The sequence below is a fragment of the Mustela nivalis genome (genome assembly GCF_964662115.1).
Source record: "Mustela nivalis genome assembly, chromosome: X".
Classification (NCBI taxonomy): Eukaryota; Metazoa; Chordata; class Mammalia; order Carnivora; family Mustelidae; genus Mustela; species Mustela nivalis.
The window spans coordinates 113,771,408-113,786,825 of NC_139040.1; the positions used below are offsets into that span (position 1 = coordinate 113,771,408).

At 39.7% G+C, this 15,418-nt stretch overlaps 1 protein-coding gene across 3 annotated transcripts in view; it reads right to left on the reverse strand.

Moving 5' to 3' along the window:
• POLA1 (DNA polymerase alpha 1, catalytic subunit) overlaps positions 1-14,315 on the reverse strand; it is a 307,687-nt gene extending 293,372 nt beyond the window's left edge. The window contains exons 1-4 of one of the 3 annotated variants that reach the window (XM_082718243.1): positions 14,054-14,315; positions 9,226-9,350; positions 6,481-6,577; positions 5,500-5,580 (exon numbers count right to left, since the gene is read on the reverse strand). In XM_082718243.1, the coding sequence (XP_082574369.1) occupies positions 5,500-5,580; positions 6,481-6,577; positions 9,226-9,350; positions 14,054-14,096 (346 nt within the window). In that variant the 5' untranslated portion in view covers positions 14,097-14,315. The remainder of the gene's footprint in view (positions 1-5,499; positions 5,581-6,480; positions 6,578-9,225; positions 9,351-14,053) is intronic. The other 2 variants (XM_082718244.1, XM_082718245.1) reach the window with 2 other exon arrangements.
• Between the last annotated feature and the right edge of the window lie 1,103 nt (positions 14,316-15,418).

Sequence of the window (15,418 nt, forward strand, 5' to 3'; positions counted from 1 at the left end):
CCCTGCCTGCTTCTCTGCCTACTTGTGATCTCTCCCTGTCAAATAAATAAATAAAATCTTTAAAAAAAAAAAAAAGGCAAGGGGCGCTTGGGTGGCTCAGTGGGTTAAGCCTCTGCCTTCGACTCAGGTCATGATCCCGGGATCCTGGGATCGAGTCCCATATTGGGCTCTCTGCTCAGCAGGGAGCCTGCTTCTCCTCTCTCTCTGCCTGCCTCTCTGCCTGCTTGTGATCTCTGTCTGTCAAATAAATAAGTAAAATCTTTAAAAAAAAAAAAAAAAAAGGCAAGTTCCTTTGTAACCTGGGTTTTGGGAAAGTCTTTCTGATTCAAAATCCATCTGTAAGGAAAAAAAACTGATAAATTCAATTACAACAGAAATAAATTTAAAGACAAAACATGAAAAAAAATTATAATATATAATGTTTTATAGATAAAGGACCAATTTCTCTGATTAAAAAAAAAAATAGTGCCCTGGATTTAAAAAGCCCCAAACCCAAAAGGAATGTGCACAATAAACACGCACAAACAGTTCACATAAAAAATATATAAACAGCTATTACATTTTATGAAAAGATGCTCAACTTAATGTGTAAAAGAAACACAAATGAAAACCACACCGAGATGTTATTTCTCGTGTATCAGAGTGGCAAAACTCCAAAAGCTTCACAATGCAGTCTGTTGGTGAGGCCACAGGAGTATAAATTGTTGGAAGATGGGAATTCAAATTGTTAAGGGGAGTGTAAAATGGGACAACTGCTAGAACAATAGTTCATAAAACTTCATGTGCATTTTCCTCTCTGAGCCAGCAATTCTTCTCGGAATTTTCTGAGGAAAGCACCATATGCACCAAGTTATTCAATGCAGAATTATTTGTGAAGGCAAATTACTGAGGGTTCCTGGGTGGCTCAGTCGGTTAAGCATCTGCCTTCAGCTCTGGTCATGATCTGAGTCCTGGGATTGAGTCCCGCATCGGGTTCCCTGCTCCGTGGGGGGCCTGCCCCCCTATCTCATGAATAAATAAATTTTTAAAATGTAAAAATAAAAATAAAAGCAAATTACTGAAAATCCAATTGACAATTCAGTGAAGCCATTTGAATACACCATCATCATACATTTATACAGTAAAATACTATGCAACAATATAGAAACAAGTAAAAAAGAAAAAAGATCTCTATGTGCTAATATAGGATGATTTTCACGATAGCATGTTAAGTGAAAAAAACACAAAAGTACAAAAGCATCTATAGGAAAATATCTTTCATGTAAGGAAAAAAAAGTAAATAAAAATATATACACATAATTCCATTCCTGGGTAGATACTCCCAAGAACTGAAAACAGGTGTTCAAACAAAAACTTGCACACAAATGTTTATAGTAGCACTATTCGCAATAACCAAAAAGTAGAAACATCCTAAATTCCACATGCAATGGAATATTATTCAGTCATAAGAAAGAATGAAGTACTAATACAAGCTACAACATAAGGGAAACTTGAAAACATCACACTAAACTAAAGGAGCCACACACAAATGGTCACACAGTTTATCATTCCATTTACCTGAAACATTCAAAATAGGCAAATCCATAGAGATGGAAAGACTAGTAGCTGCCAGGGGATCTGGGAAGGAAGACTGGGGAGTGACTGTTGAATGGATATGGGTTTCCACTCAGAGGGATAAAAACGTTCTGGTACTAGATAATGGTCATGGCTACAAGCACTGTTAATGTATTAAACATCACTTATGAGAAATTATATGTATATTTCACCACAATAAAAAGGGCATTTTTTCATGTGTCCAAAAATACAAAAGTCTATAGGACATTTGTGAGAAATATAAGACAAGAAAAATAATTTTTTTATTGCGATCATTTGGCAGTTTGGAAACAGAATATAATTAATGGCCAAAATGTTCAGAATACAAAATACAGGTCCTAATACAGGGTATCAAGAGAGAAGGTCAATAGAGGTTTGAATAACAAGGAAGGTTTCATAAGCAGGCTTTAATTTCACCACTGTAGGTTAGTAGTATCTAGAGAGAAGGACAAAAAGAAACATAAAAAATAGGAGTCAACATTTGATGTAGAATCTTCCTCAATTTTAGTGCTTCTGTTTATTTGCTTTATTCATTTTTCTACTAATTTTTTTCATTAGGACTTAGTTAATATTTTCTGTCTCTATTTGAAGCATGTCAGGGATCGGATCCACACCACAGTTACCCTTTCATACATCTGTGCAAAACTTTAACAATTTCTTCGAAGTCCTTAAAGTGGACTGCAAAATTCCACTTCCCTTCCTAAGATCTTGAGACCTTATTGGACTCTCCTAAGGGACACTGAAACAGTGGGGACTTGTGGATGAATGGTGGCAAAGCATGGAATAAAGACTTCCGAGACTAGCTCTCCTCCAGAATGCAAAGTCATTCTCTTCACTGATGTATTACTGTGAAGAAATAACAAGATGACAACAGAAACAAAAAGATGGTTCATTTACTCAACAAATGCTGCATACTTTCTCTGCACTTGCTACTGTTATTGGCAGAGAGATGACTAGGATATGGGTCCTTTTCTCAAGAACTTCCCTGTCCAGTGCAACCTAATTTACAGCCAACAACAGTCATGTCCAGGTAAGTGACTGGACTCACTCAAAATGATACAGGCAATGAACAACATAACCAGAACTTGAACAAAGGCCTCCTCAGTTCAGGGAGATAAAAAAGCACACAGGCTCCTTTCGTTCTCTTCTTCATGGACATACAAAAACTAGGAACACACAACTAACCGCACTGCAATCAAACAGTACCACTGTGTAGAGTTCCTACATTACAAATGTTGGCAGAAACAAGAAAGTCCACATATTCTAACTTAACTAATGAATGAATAAATAACATCCCACATTTTAAAAATATACACATCCTTACTTTTTTGGAAAAGGAAAAACATGAAGGATAATCAGAAACTATTAAAAATGGTTACCTATGGAAATGTGTAGAAATGAAGAAGTAGAAAGCACAGGGGTGAGAGTAAGATCTACCTGAGTCTATCTTAATATCGTTATGAATTTGAAATCGTACAAATGTCTTACAATATTCAAAAAATAAAATTAAAATGGAAAGATTTTTTAAAACCTTAATAGGAATACAAACACAAATGAATCTAGAGTAAACTGAGAAAAATAGCATACAGAAAAAAATGACTTCATAACACCTTCCAAACACAATTCTCTAACTATACACCTTTACCAAGATATAAACCAAATAAAACCATAAAGAAATTATAAACTTCATTTAGAAAGGTTGTCAGTAGACATGCTGATTTAATAGCTCTAAAATTTCTAAAATTATTTTGTGTCTATTTTAGAGCACAAGGGGTTGAAGGCAGATACAAATATAGAACTGGTGAAGGTGAAGAAGAGCCCTGTGGTGTTGTATTTGAATTGAATCTATCAGCATGAAAACATAACATATATATAAAATCTCTGAATTCTGTTCACCAAAAGGGCCTAGAAACCATTAGACCTTAGTAGCAAGGAGTACCATCCATTCCCTAGATCTGAATACCATTCTCCACTAAAGAAGCCATGACTCTCGGGAGAAATGGTTAGATTCCAGGTCTGGGACAAGACAAATACAAGGAGAACCTGGAACATCTTGTTGGCTCAGGAAGCAAGAAAATGCTCAAAGACTGATGGGTTCATGTTAAAAGGACACAGGAGGCAGCTCAAGGAGGCTCCCAGTGCCAAATGTGGGATAATATGAACATCACAAAAAAAATAATGATAACGGATACTGAACTGTAACAGCAATTTTCAGTCCATGAGTTTGAAGTGATTGTTTTGAAAAGGACAGAAGCAAATCATCAACAGTTGCTGAAAGCACTGGGGGAGAGCTAATGGGGAAAACAGACACAGGGTCTCAAGTTATCACCCCATATTTACATTAATACAAAGGTGGAAAGGTAGCTTTATAAGGAAAAGACCTCACAAACATCATTTTAATCAAGAGATCAAACCTAGTATCGCCAAGAATGGGACAAAGTGATCTTATGTACCCCTGATATGATCAGTGGGAAAGACACAACCTTCATCTACATTTTATTTTTGACTCTATGCACCAAGAAGCAATCAGGCAAATCCCAGACCACGGGACATTCAACAAAACCAGCCTAGTCCCTTCAAAGAGGTCAAGGTCATGAAAGACAAAAAAAAAAGAAAAGAAAAGAAAGAAACCAGAGGGGGAGGAGGAGAGGGATGGCACTGCTCTGCACTGAGAAACATAAATATAAAAACTAAAGTGGACTCTGCATCTGAAAAAAACAGATCATTTCGGGCTAACTGGGGAAATCTTATTATGATCCAACATATTAGATGATACTATGAGAAGGGTACTGTGGCTAAGTAGACAAGCGTCCCCATTCTTAGGAGGTCACTGATGAAGCACGTAGACATTAAGCGTCATGGTGTTTACAACTTACTTTCAGAAAGTTGACCAAAATAAAGTCTGTCTGTACACAGTTGGGAAGGGGGAAGAGGAAGGAAGTAAACAAACACTGAAAATGTTAGAAATCCACAATTCGGGGCCCAAACTTTCTGAAAAGGGTAAGATAACACGGATTTTAGGTTTCTGTGGCCACACACACCTGTCTGGTGCTATGGCGTGTTCTTCTTTGCACCTCTCTCTTTTCTTAAAATGAAAAAAACATTTCTGAACTGGAGAGCTACACAGTAACAGGCATGATTTCCTTCTGGGGTAATGAAAATGTGAGATGATTGTGGTGATGGCCGCCCAACTCTGGGACTACAGTAAACACCACTGAAATGTACACTTTAAATAGGTGCATTATATGGGATGTGAATTACAGCTCAATAAAGCTGTTTAAAAAAAACTGGCTGTGAGGGCCTTAGTTTGCTGACCCACAATCTACACTTGGTGATAATAAAGAAGCAAATCAAAACAACAAATACTGAAGATAATTTCCCCTTCACATTTTACAGAAACTAAATCAGGCTTGTTTACTCAAAAAAATGTTTTGCCAATGATTATGTAGCTAAGAAAATCTGACGCATTCATTTATATCATTTTAAATTTTGATTAGACAAAGCCAGTTGATTACTAAACCTTATTATTGTACTGTACTTCTATCAAAGAGCTAAAATTTTAAGTACCTCAATTCAGTAGGAATTAAAAGACATCACTTATTGCTGCAGCTCTCAAAATCAGCAAGTCTAAAATGACCACAGAACTGAAATTCGAATATAAGTAAAAGAGCAAACTCTTTGGATGACTGAGACATGAAACTTCATTTTGTGGTGGTGTTTTTGCTTTTTACATCTAATTTTGGATATAACTATGCTTCTCTCAATATTACAACATATTCTACACCTAAAAACAATTGTGGTAGGTTCTTTTCCTTTAAAGGAAACTTGTGTCAAAGGACCAAGTCATCTCAAATTTTGCTTCTTGTAATCTCAAAATGGCACTCTCTTGAAAACAAAATATAGTACCTTTCTCATGAAAATCAAGGGCATCGTCTTCAAGGTCATCATCAAAAATCTCTCGGCCATCTTCCACATAGCCGATACCATCTGTAGGAACAAAATTTGAAATTGAGATCAAGTTTCTAATAGTGGCCAGTAGTATTTTAGCCACAAAAAAACAAACCAACAAAAACACCTTTTATACCTTCTCAGATGTTCTGTGCTATTTTTAAATGTAGCAGAATCCTGACAGGTGTCAGATGAAACATATTATCTACAGAGCAGGTTTATTGTGTCAAAACCAAAGGATATATGCTATGCCCATCTAGGTGAGCTAGGGAAATGATTTAGCACAACAGGATGCTTAACAGTAGTTTTACTCGACCAAAAGAATAAAAAGCAAAAGAATCAAGATCACAGAGGCCCAGAAAATCACCTCAGTCTATGAGGCAAAAGTGGCAATATGGCTAAGCCCAACAACAGAAACATAAATATGGTCACAGGTGCAGTCCACACTACTCCCTGTGGTCAGGTGGTCACCAGGCACATGCCCAACAAGTCACACCCAACAAGTGAAAACCAGTGAACTTTCGACATGGGTTCTAAGAATATCAGGACCAGCCTCTATCTGGTGCTTTCGATTGTCCAAGTTACTCTTCACACATATACCTTCGTATAATCCTCACAGCCATTCCGTGCAATAGACAGTTTTCTTATCCCCACATCACCTGAGGATACACCATGGGCACACGGTTCCACCCATTTCCTACAGAGTCATATCCTGGAGGATTTACCTGAGGTATGTGCCTGGATTCTCCAAAATACCCCTAAATAAACTCTCTATTGTACTCCCTCCACACTCTCAAATAATTTATTTGAGAAAAATCTGAACCAACAATAACTTCTTAACGGTGTCTTACATCTGCTAATGCAAAGCAGCAACTCTCACATAAGACTCGATGAAAAGCAACTAAAACAATGCCTAGGAGGCAATTTCTTCCCACATACCATCATCCACGATCCAGTCATCATCCTGGCGGGCCTGAACCAGCTTTGAATACTGTTCTTCATCAACTTCTTCATAAACACTTGTGAAGTCCTCAACCTGCCATCATACAAGTTTGAGAAAGCTTCAAATGGAGTGAAAGTGTTAAACAATTGTGATGAAAAATTGTCAAATTGAAACTGGAATGGCAGCCTGAAGGAGTAGCTGCAACCAAATCATGAGTTCTGACATTCAACACCACTACCAGGTTTTCCTTAAATAGACATCAATTAACTTAGTATTCCTTTTAGGTGGGTGTTAACACAAGATATTAAATGATTCCATTAGCATAATACACTTGTCACACCATCAATTACTCATCTATTTCATAAAAAACAAACTGAATTATAGCCAATTCTTTGTTAGCAGCTTTCAGGATTATTCACTTGTAACTTCTAGAGTGGTTTCTCCTGTACTTAGCAAACCTGTAAGGCATGCCAACTCCCTCCTGCCTAGCTGACGTTGCCCTGCAAACTAACAATTTTAGTAACTATTCAACCAACCAAAGGTAGTTCAAAAGCTAACCTTCCCCCACCTAGCCTCCTCCTCAAATCAGCAAAACAAGCCTAGTCTCTATTCTACAGGTACACTAGAAATAATTTTTAAGTGATTCCTATTTGCATTACCACTGATCCCCTACCATTCTCAGATCTTGAGACTGGAGATACTGAAATGCTGTCCTGTGTGAAGGGCAAGTTCTCCACTAACATGAGCTGCCCAACTGCCAGAGGGCCAGAAGGCCAGTACCTCCTGGCACAAACAGAGCAGCTCACTTAAGCACAGTTTAAGCAACAAGCAGAACAGAGGCACACCATCTCAGCTGCCATCGACTTGCCCAGATGAAAATTTGGTGGGCTACTTAAAAGAATTCATAGAAAGCAATTAAAAATTGCCCCCTTCTCTTCAGAGTTCTCTTCAAGTGGTTGGGAGTGCAGGAAATGACTAACTCCTGCTGGAGAGCTAAGTCTCCAAGAAAAGTCGCTGACCATGGAGCTTTGAGAGCCCAATGGGCAGAGCCGACTGGATTTCTGCCACAGCTCTGAGACTTGTAACAATTACAGGATCAGGCTTAGTTTTCACCTGCTGTTTAATCTGTTCTATAGGGATCACTGGCAAATGTCGATTTGGCCTTTTACCATCTGATAATAGAAACTACCTGCCCTACCAAATTAAGCTACTGACAACACAAACACAAACTAGTCGGATTCTATTACTATACTGACCAATTTTCTTTTGGCAGGGGAAGGGAACTAGCAGGATTATTTGTGTTGGTTGAAGTCCATTAGGCATACTTTGTGACTTATTTAAGCAACTCACTTCTATACTATCAAAAAGATATCAGAAAACTACCTTAGAAAAACATTTTGAGTAAAGTCATTTTGCTTCTATGTCAAAACACCCGTGCTACTGCTCGGCATGAACTCTTAGAGCCATGCAATTAACATGAGTGATTAGAGGGAAATCAGTCACATTGTGTCAACATCTGAAATGCCCCCACACAACTCCTTTATAGAAGTACCCACATTAAAAATGCTTTACTCCTGCTTTACTGTAATCCTTTTAGCAACCCTTTGTGATCTGGTTGACTCACTTAAATGAATGATGCCAAATGACAAAAATCCTCTTCCACTTTCTTAATTGCACAATACAGTACAGGCTGTGGTTAACTATGCATATCCTGAAACCAGACTGCCTGTGCTCAAATCAGAGCTCTGCCCCTGTGACCTTAGGATTCTCACCTATGAAATGCTATTAATCACAGTACCTAACTTTTCATGATTATTGGAAAAATTAAATAAGCACATTTGCACGTAGAACAGTGTTCGCTAAAAAAGTACAGTAGCAGTTGCTATTATCATTTTTTTGCTCGTATTAATTAATCACTTTCAAGCCCTGAGGCAGCTGAGATAATCAGGGAGCACTGAAGGTGAAGCCAGACAATGCTGTGTTAGATGGTAACCACTCTGGGTTTTTTGTTTGTTTTTGCTTTTTACCTGCAGGCCATCAACAGTGGTTAGAGGAAAACAGGGAAAAAGGCATCACATTCAATCTTACACACAGAAGCCCCAGGTCCTCACCCAATGCAGACAAAATTAGGAACAATTTTCTCCAAGGAGAAGTAGTACTTAGCTAGACTGCTCAACACCTTAAGAGTAAAGTAAAAGCATTTCTAAGTTCCCCCACCAAAGCTATGAAACTTACCAAAGCTGCAGTGTGGTATTTTTTTTAAAAGAGTTTATCTGAGAGAAAGAGAGAGAGAGAGAGGGAGAGAGCGAGTGCACACATGCATGTGTAGGGGAAGAAGCAGAGGAAGGAAGAAGAGGCAGACACCCTTTTGAGCAGGGAGACCAATGTAGTACTCAATCCCAGGACCCCAGGATCGTGACCTGAGCCAAAGGAAGGCGCTTAACCCACTGAGTTACCCAGGGGCCCCATGCATTGGGCTTAATAAGGAAAAAAATGTACAGCTACTTTCATTTCTGAATTTAACAGCATCTGTAAAGCATCTTACAAGAACTTAAAGAGCCAAGTAGTTGAAACAACGTATAAATCTACTTCATGCCCATGCTTGTTTAATAGTAAGAAATTACTCTAACAAGCACAAAATATATGCATATTTCCTGACAAAGGGGACATAAAATACCTACAGGCTAAAAATTAGATGAAGCACAGAAGGAAAAAAAAAAACAAATAAAATCGTTACTTACTTCATATTTATACTTCTCACCAGCTTTAGCCCTTTTCAGTCTTTCTAGAGCTTCCTGCTGCCCCCTCTTTGATTTCTTTTCTCGCCTGGATCGAGAAGCTACAAAACTCCCTGAATCTGACACAGCTGAAAAAAAGCCAAGTTTACATGAGATGTTACAAAATTTCAGCCATCTTCCCTCAGTAGCAAGAATATTTCCAGTCAACAGCAACACAATTTTAATATAGAAATTGATATTTTTCATACTGTAGATGGTTCCTGAAGGTCATGTTCATACAGCTCCTGTGACTCCAGAAATTTTCTCTAGGACCCAGTTAAAACAAATGAAGCAACTGTTATTTTTTTCCCTCCAAAAAGAGGAAAATTCCAAATTCAACTGATATCTTATGGAGACAGTAGAGAAAGGAGATCAGCCATTGGTCCATAACCTTTCCATTAGAAATGACAGGCCATAAGTAGAGTTATAAAAGAAGGTCAATTCATTTTGTATTCTATTAATCAAAATTTGAAAGGCTTTAAAGGAGCATCTGCTCTTTGCAAAGTACTAGGCACTCTAAAAGACAAAAAGATAAGCAAGACACGGTTTCTGTACTCACAGAACTTATTATCTAAAAAGGGAGATAAGTAGCAACTAACTCAAAAACAGTCTTTAGAATACATGCCCTGACAGAGGTTCAAATAAAGTATTTGAAATTTCAAAGCAGGGATAAAGTGGGGGGTTGGGAGAATTTAAAAAGATGGCTCTGAAGAGATTCTTGATTCCTTCACTGATTTCCAGGACTCATTCACTTGGTTAGGAAACAGGATAGTAGTATAAAATTACAAAGATTAAAATGTATTTTGTCAAAAATTACTGGAATCCCAGAAGCCCTCAGTGTTCATTTATTCAACATTTCAATTACTCATGCTCAGTGTTCACTTATTCAACTTTTGAATTACTCATTACAACTGACCACTGAAGTGTTCATCCACAAAACTAATCTCTCATTTACCAGCTGCTGAATAACCAAGTCAAGCAAGACAGTGCTGCCTGCCAGCTGTGCATTTTGGCTTAACACGGTTGCCATCTATGTCTGTGAAACCGGCTTTTTATTGTATTTGGTGCTAATTATTTCATAAAAAGGAGGCACAGAAAAAAAGTATTGGTAAGATGCATCCTGAAAGTTCCAACCCCTCTGGAACGTTCATAACAACATTCAACTCACCGACAAAACATTTGAATGAAAAAGAAGATGCAATTTAAAGAACATGTACCAAATGCTGACAATAAAATGCTGGAAACTAAATCTTACAGGTGAAGCACAATTAGAGATCTTTTTTTTTCCCTAGCTTTCTGGAAATGGAATCTCTGTTGAACATCTCAGTCTATTGTTTGACTTTCACATTTGACTTTTAAATCCATTTTCAGAAAGGCATTAAGTAAAAATTAAGAAATGCAGGTACTTAATGATGAGAGCCACAAAATCTTGGGCGTGGCTCAAATGATTTAAAAAAAATCATGAGCAGGTCTACGTGAAAGGGTTCTGGAGATTACTGGGCATGACCACTCAGAGTGAAAAGTTGGCCTGGTATATTCCCTTAAAGACGCCGCCTCGCCTTTAATAGATGCTCCTGACAAAATGTATAGTTCTTCAAATGGACTTACTTCACAGGCAGTAATGTGCCATCCTACAGGGTTTGGGGTACAATTATAGGAAGGAAGAGCTGCCTATCCTCAAGGGGGCTCGGTCAAATAAAGCAAAAGGACCTAAGGCTCCCACCATTATACTGACATGGTGTCACAGAAGAGGTAAGGACAAGGTTCTGAGGAACACAGAAAAATGCTAATTTTGTCTGAGAAATCAGGGAAGGCTTCACAGGGGAGGTACCCAACACAGACCCAGAGAGAGCATTGGAATTTCACCATCAGAGTATAGGGGGAAAGGGAGCAGAAGCACAGAAAAAAAAAAGCATAAGCCAAATTACAAAGGAATAAAACTGCAAGGTGTATTCAGAAACTGTAAGAAAGGGGTGCCTTGCTGGCTCAGTCGGTAGAGCATGTGACTTTCAGCCTCAAGGTCATGAGTTCAAGCCCCCTGTCTGGCAAGGTCCTTAAGTACTTAAAAAAAAAAAAAAGCAGCAGAAACTGAAAGAAAGTCAGCATGGAAAGTAAATCTTAGGTGAGAGTGCAGAATTGGAGAACAGCAAACTAGGGAGGAGCAGCACAATCCGGCTCCACCACTTACTGGGTGACATGAGACCACCAGTTAACATCTCCAAGCTGCAGTGACCAGATGCCTTGTTGTTGGTTTCTAAGCCACCTGGCACCTGAAACTGTTTGTGAAATCCCCTCATTACAAACCTTGTTGGGACTCAGAGCACAAGTCCTACTACCCAAGGTGAAAAAGCAGACACTCTTTCCCACACACCCTTGCAGTTAGGGCATAAACATATAAAATATGTTATTAATAATTCTATCAGTTAGGAACAGCTGCTCAGACTTTAAATCAGAAGCTAGCGTCAGAAGGAAAGTGGGTGGGCTAATGGAAGATTCTAGAAGTAGCAACAGCTGCAAGATGATTACCTGGGGTCACAGAGCCAACAATGTCCTAAGGTACAAACTATAACATCAAGTGCTTGGCCATGGCTGGCAATGACCTCCTCACTAGACCAGTTTTGTGGCACAACTTTACCGTTCCTGACGAAGCAGCCCTGCAAATGATTCTCCAGTCCACCTGGAGTTTCTGTGAACAACACAATATCCTTCTAATACTTAAAATAAAATTACTTCTTTCTATTTACATCAGCTAGAGTTGGCTCCTGTAGCTTTCCCCTCTAAGGACTTTGACTAATGCAGACCCTCAGGGTCTTCATCTGTGAAATGGGGATAATCATGTCTGCTTCATAAAGTTGTTAAGGATTAAATGAAGATCCCAAGCTTACTTTGTACTCAGCAATACAGAATCCCATTTAATGTATGTGTATGTGTGTACAGATGCAGAGGAGAGACAGACACACGCGCACACACACAGCCTACACACACCACACCCAGCAGCACCATGGTCTGGCTTCTGGAAAGCAAAAATAAAGCTAAGTGTTTTTCTCAGAGAAGCCTCAATATAGCACCACACATAATTAGCTCTTTACCATCTCAACTCCAGGAAGACAGAAACCATGTCCAGCTTACCTACCATTTTAACAGTGTAACACCAGAGCCTGGCAAAATGCCTATACCTAGTAGGTACATAATAAATATTTGCTGAATGAACAAATGAATAAACCACTGTAACTGCTTTTTTAAATCATTAAACTCTCCCTGATCCCTTTTCATATGTAATAATAGCTAGTTATAGACCTTTCAACTTTTCACTTTCATTGTCAAGGTACCCCACCTTCTAATACCAAAGAGAAAAAAGGCCTAGAATTTCCTTCTTGGAATGTGTCCAACGCTTCATGTAGGTATGTTAACAAAAAAAAAAAAAAAAAAAAGGCATGAAAAAAATCCATTACAAAAGTTTAAATATTTGGTTCAAAATTACCATCTGAAGTACCCCCAACCTCCCCAAAAGCAGACAGACACTAGCCTGCAACAGTCTTTCAGGTAACAATCTTTCCGCTCCAAGGGAAATATTCCAGTCACAAGTCTCCAGCAACTACTTAATCAACACCATGCCTTAAGAGGGGTCTCAAGATTACACAGTATCCTCCAAAGAGTGATTTCTTGATGTTCACAGATGACGTACAGTTTTTAGGGTGAAGACAGACACCCTAGTGGCAAATCACTGATGGAGGGCTGCAAAGACTGTTCGCATACTCACATCCTACATCTCATTTGTAATCCAGGCTAGACGACTCTCCAAAACAAATTGTCTTAAAAACGAAAGGCTAGAACAAATTGATATCTGTGATTCACAACTAGGTGAATGCTAAGGAAGCTGATTAGAAAGCAAGGTCTCATTAATGGAGATGTATCTGAGTGATAGGAGATGTACCTTGAGCTAAGAAAGTGAAGCGTCTGATTTTAAGTCAGAAGTTCACTGAAGTTAAGTCATACTTTGGTTGAACACAGTTCAAAAATCAGAAATCAGACAAAGCCATTTACATTTTTGTATTCTATTTTTGGAAATAAAAGATTACCACTGAAAACGGATTCATATACACGCATTCAGAACACTGCTGAGCTGATGCAATTTTTTTTTTTAACTTCACCAAGGATGACTAGATTGTGATCACTATTTCCATGCAGCACTTGAAGAACTTTCCATAGAATTTGAAAGAAAAAAATTGTTAATGCATGAAGTAGAAACCCATTACTTAAAAAGACAAAACGCATTTGTATCTTCTGGTGACAGCCCTGAGACCTTTCTTTCCCGCTGAGTTACCATGTATAACAATTTCCCTGGGAGTTTCTATAGAAAGGGCGCACATCCGTTCCGTCCTAGCCCTCAAGCAGATACTTGGGGACGGAGTTCCTAGATACTTTGAACCAAAACTGTGCCCCACCGGGGCCACTCTGATGAAGGAGTGCCCAGCACGTGGAACGCAGGCACCAAAAGAAATAAAAAGAAAATGCAGACTAGTGCGGAGACCAGGAGTGACACAGGCCCTGCAAGGGACGCGCTCTGATTTGCCAGGAACAAACGGCCCTGCGAGGAAGCCGCACCCGACACCAAATGGGTCCCAGCCGGGGACAACCGAGGTCCGCGTCCAAAAGGACCCGCCAGGGGACCCGGACGTGCACCTCCCTAAGGAAAAAATTAAAAGGATCTCTCCAGAGCCCTCACCACCCACAATCATGCCACGGTCCCTGTACTCCTAACCCGGTACCCCGCGCCGGGGTCGTCCCTCACCGCTCGACCCCGTGTCGCAGTCTTCGCCGTGCACGGGCGCCATGGTCCTGAAGTATCCCGATTCCGCGCCAACCAGCCCGAAACTGGCGCGGGGGCCGAGACAGGCGCCAGGCTGAAAGCCAATCAGAGGCTCGGGAGGCTGCGGACTTCCGCCCGGAAGGCCACTGACGTGCCGCGCCGCGCCGCGCCCCGCCCCCGGCCTTCCCGCGGACGCGAGTTTGGCGCCCAGTTATGACCCCTGAGGGAAAAAGCTCGAGTGACTGGGAGGCGGAGGAGAGAGAGGGAAAAAGAAGCGGCCGGGCGCTGGAAAGGAGTCGCCAGGAAGCTCGCTGCGCAGGCGCACCCATGCTGATGGGAAAAGATTTGGGCGCGTTGGAGTAGGGGCTTTCTGGTTCTGAGAGTTGATTTTCCGAGAAAAAAGACGCGGGCGGGCAGTAGGATGGGCGTGGTTGGATCCGTTTCCCCAGAGCCTTGGGAAAGCGACTGCCTCCTGCTGCGCGCTCTGAGTCTTGCCTGATAACTTTTTCTTAGCGTGTGAACACAGTCGCTGTGTGATTTATAGATATGTGTGTGTATACATATGTATATATATTTATTTTCTCTAAAGAGAATAAAAAGTTAATTCAGTCTATCCTCCAGCATGGTTGATCAATGTTTGTTTCTTAATTTCTGATTTTTTAGAAATTTTTCTTTCAGCTTTATACCATTACTTAATAATCATGTTAATATACGATCCATACGTTGTGATACGTAACACATAGTAATTCATACTTAAATCCACTCATTGTTTAAAGCACTAGTACAGATTTATGCGTGTACTTTCCTTTAAAAAAAATTGTTGCAACTTTGATAGTATAAAGTTTATTCCTAACAGGAGAGAACTGTTTTGGCTAGGCATCAATAAGAACCAAATCTTTCCTTTATAACTTCACGTCTGATCATTTTCCACATGCCACCTTAAAACTCTAAGCACTTCAAGACTTGTTTCTCTTTCATGACCCACATAGTTGCAGGAGTCAGGACCTGAGAACACGTTCATATTATGGTATCACTCTGGCCCTGCACATTCAGGTCAAAACTCCAAGTCAGCACAGTGGGATAGGAATATTCCTGAAAGCTATTCCTACACCTGGAGGTCTGTCAATATCTTAAATATAATGAGAGTGCTTTCAACCAAAATAGATGCCACTAAGTCTGAATGCATGGCAACACCAACTCAGATTTCTCAGATTCTGAGAAATCCCATGGGATTTTTCTCAGAATCCCACGATGACTATGCCCACTTCTCCACCACCAGGCAGGAAGGGAAGTGTATCGAAGGGAAAGGTGGTGATTCTCAAGAGCTGATTGTTACATATTCAGGAA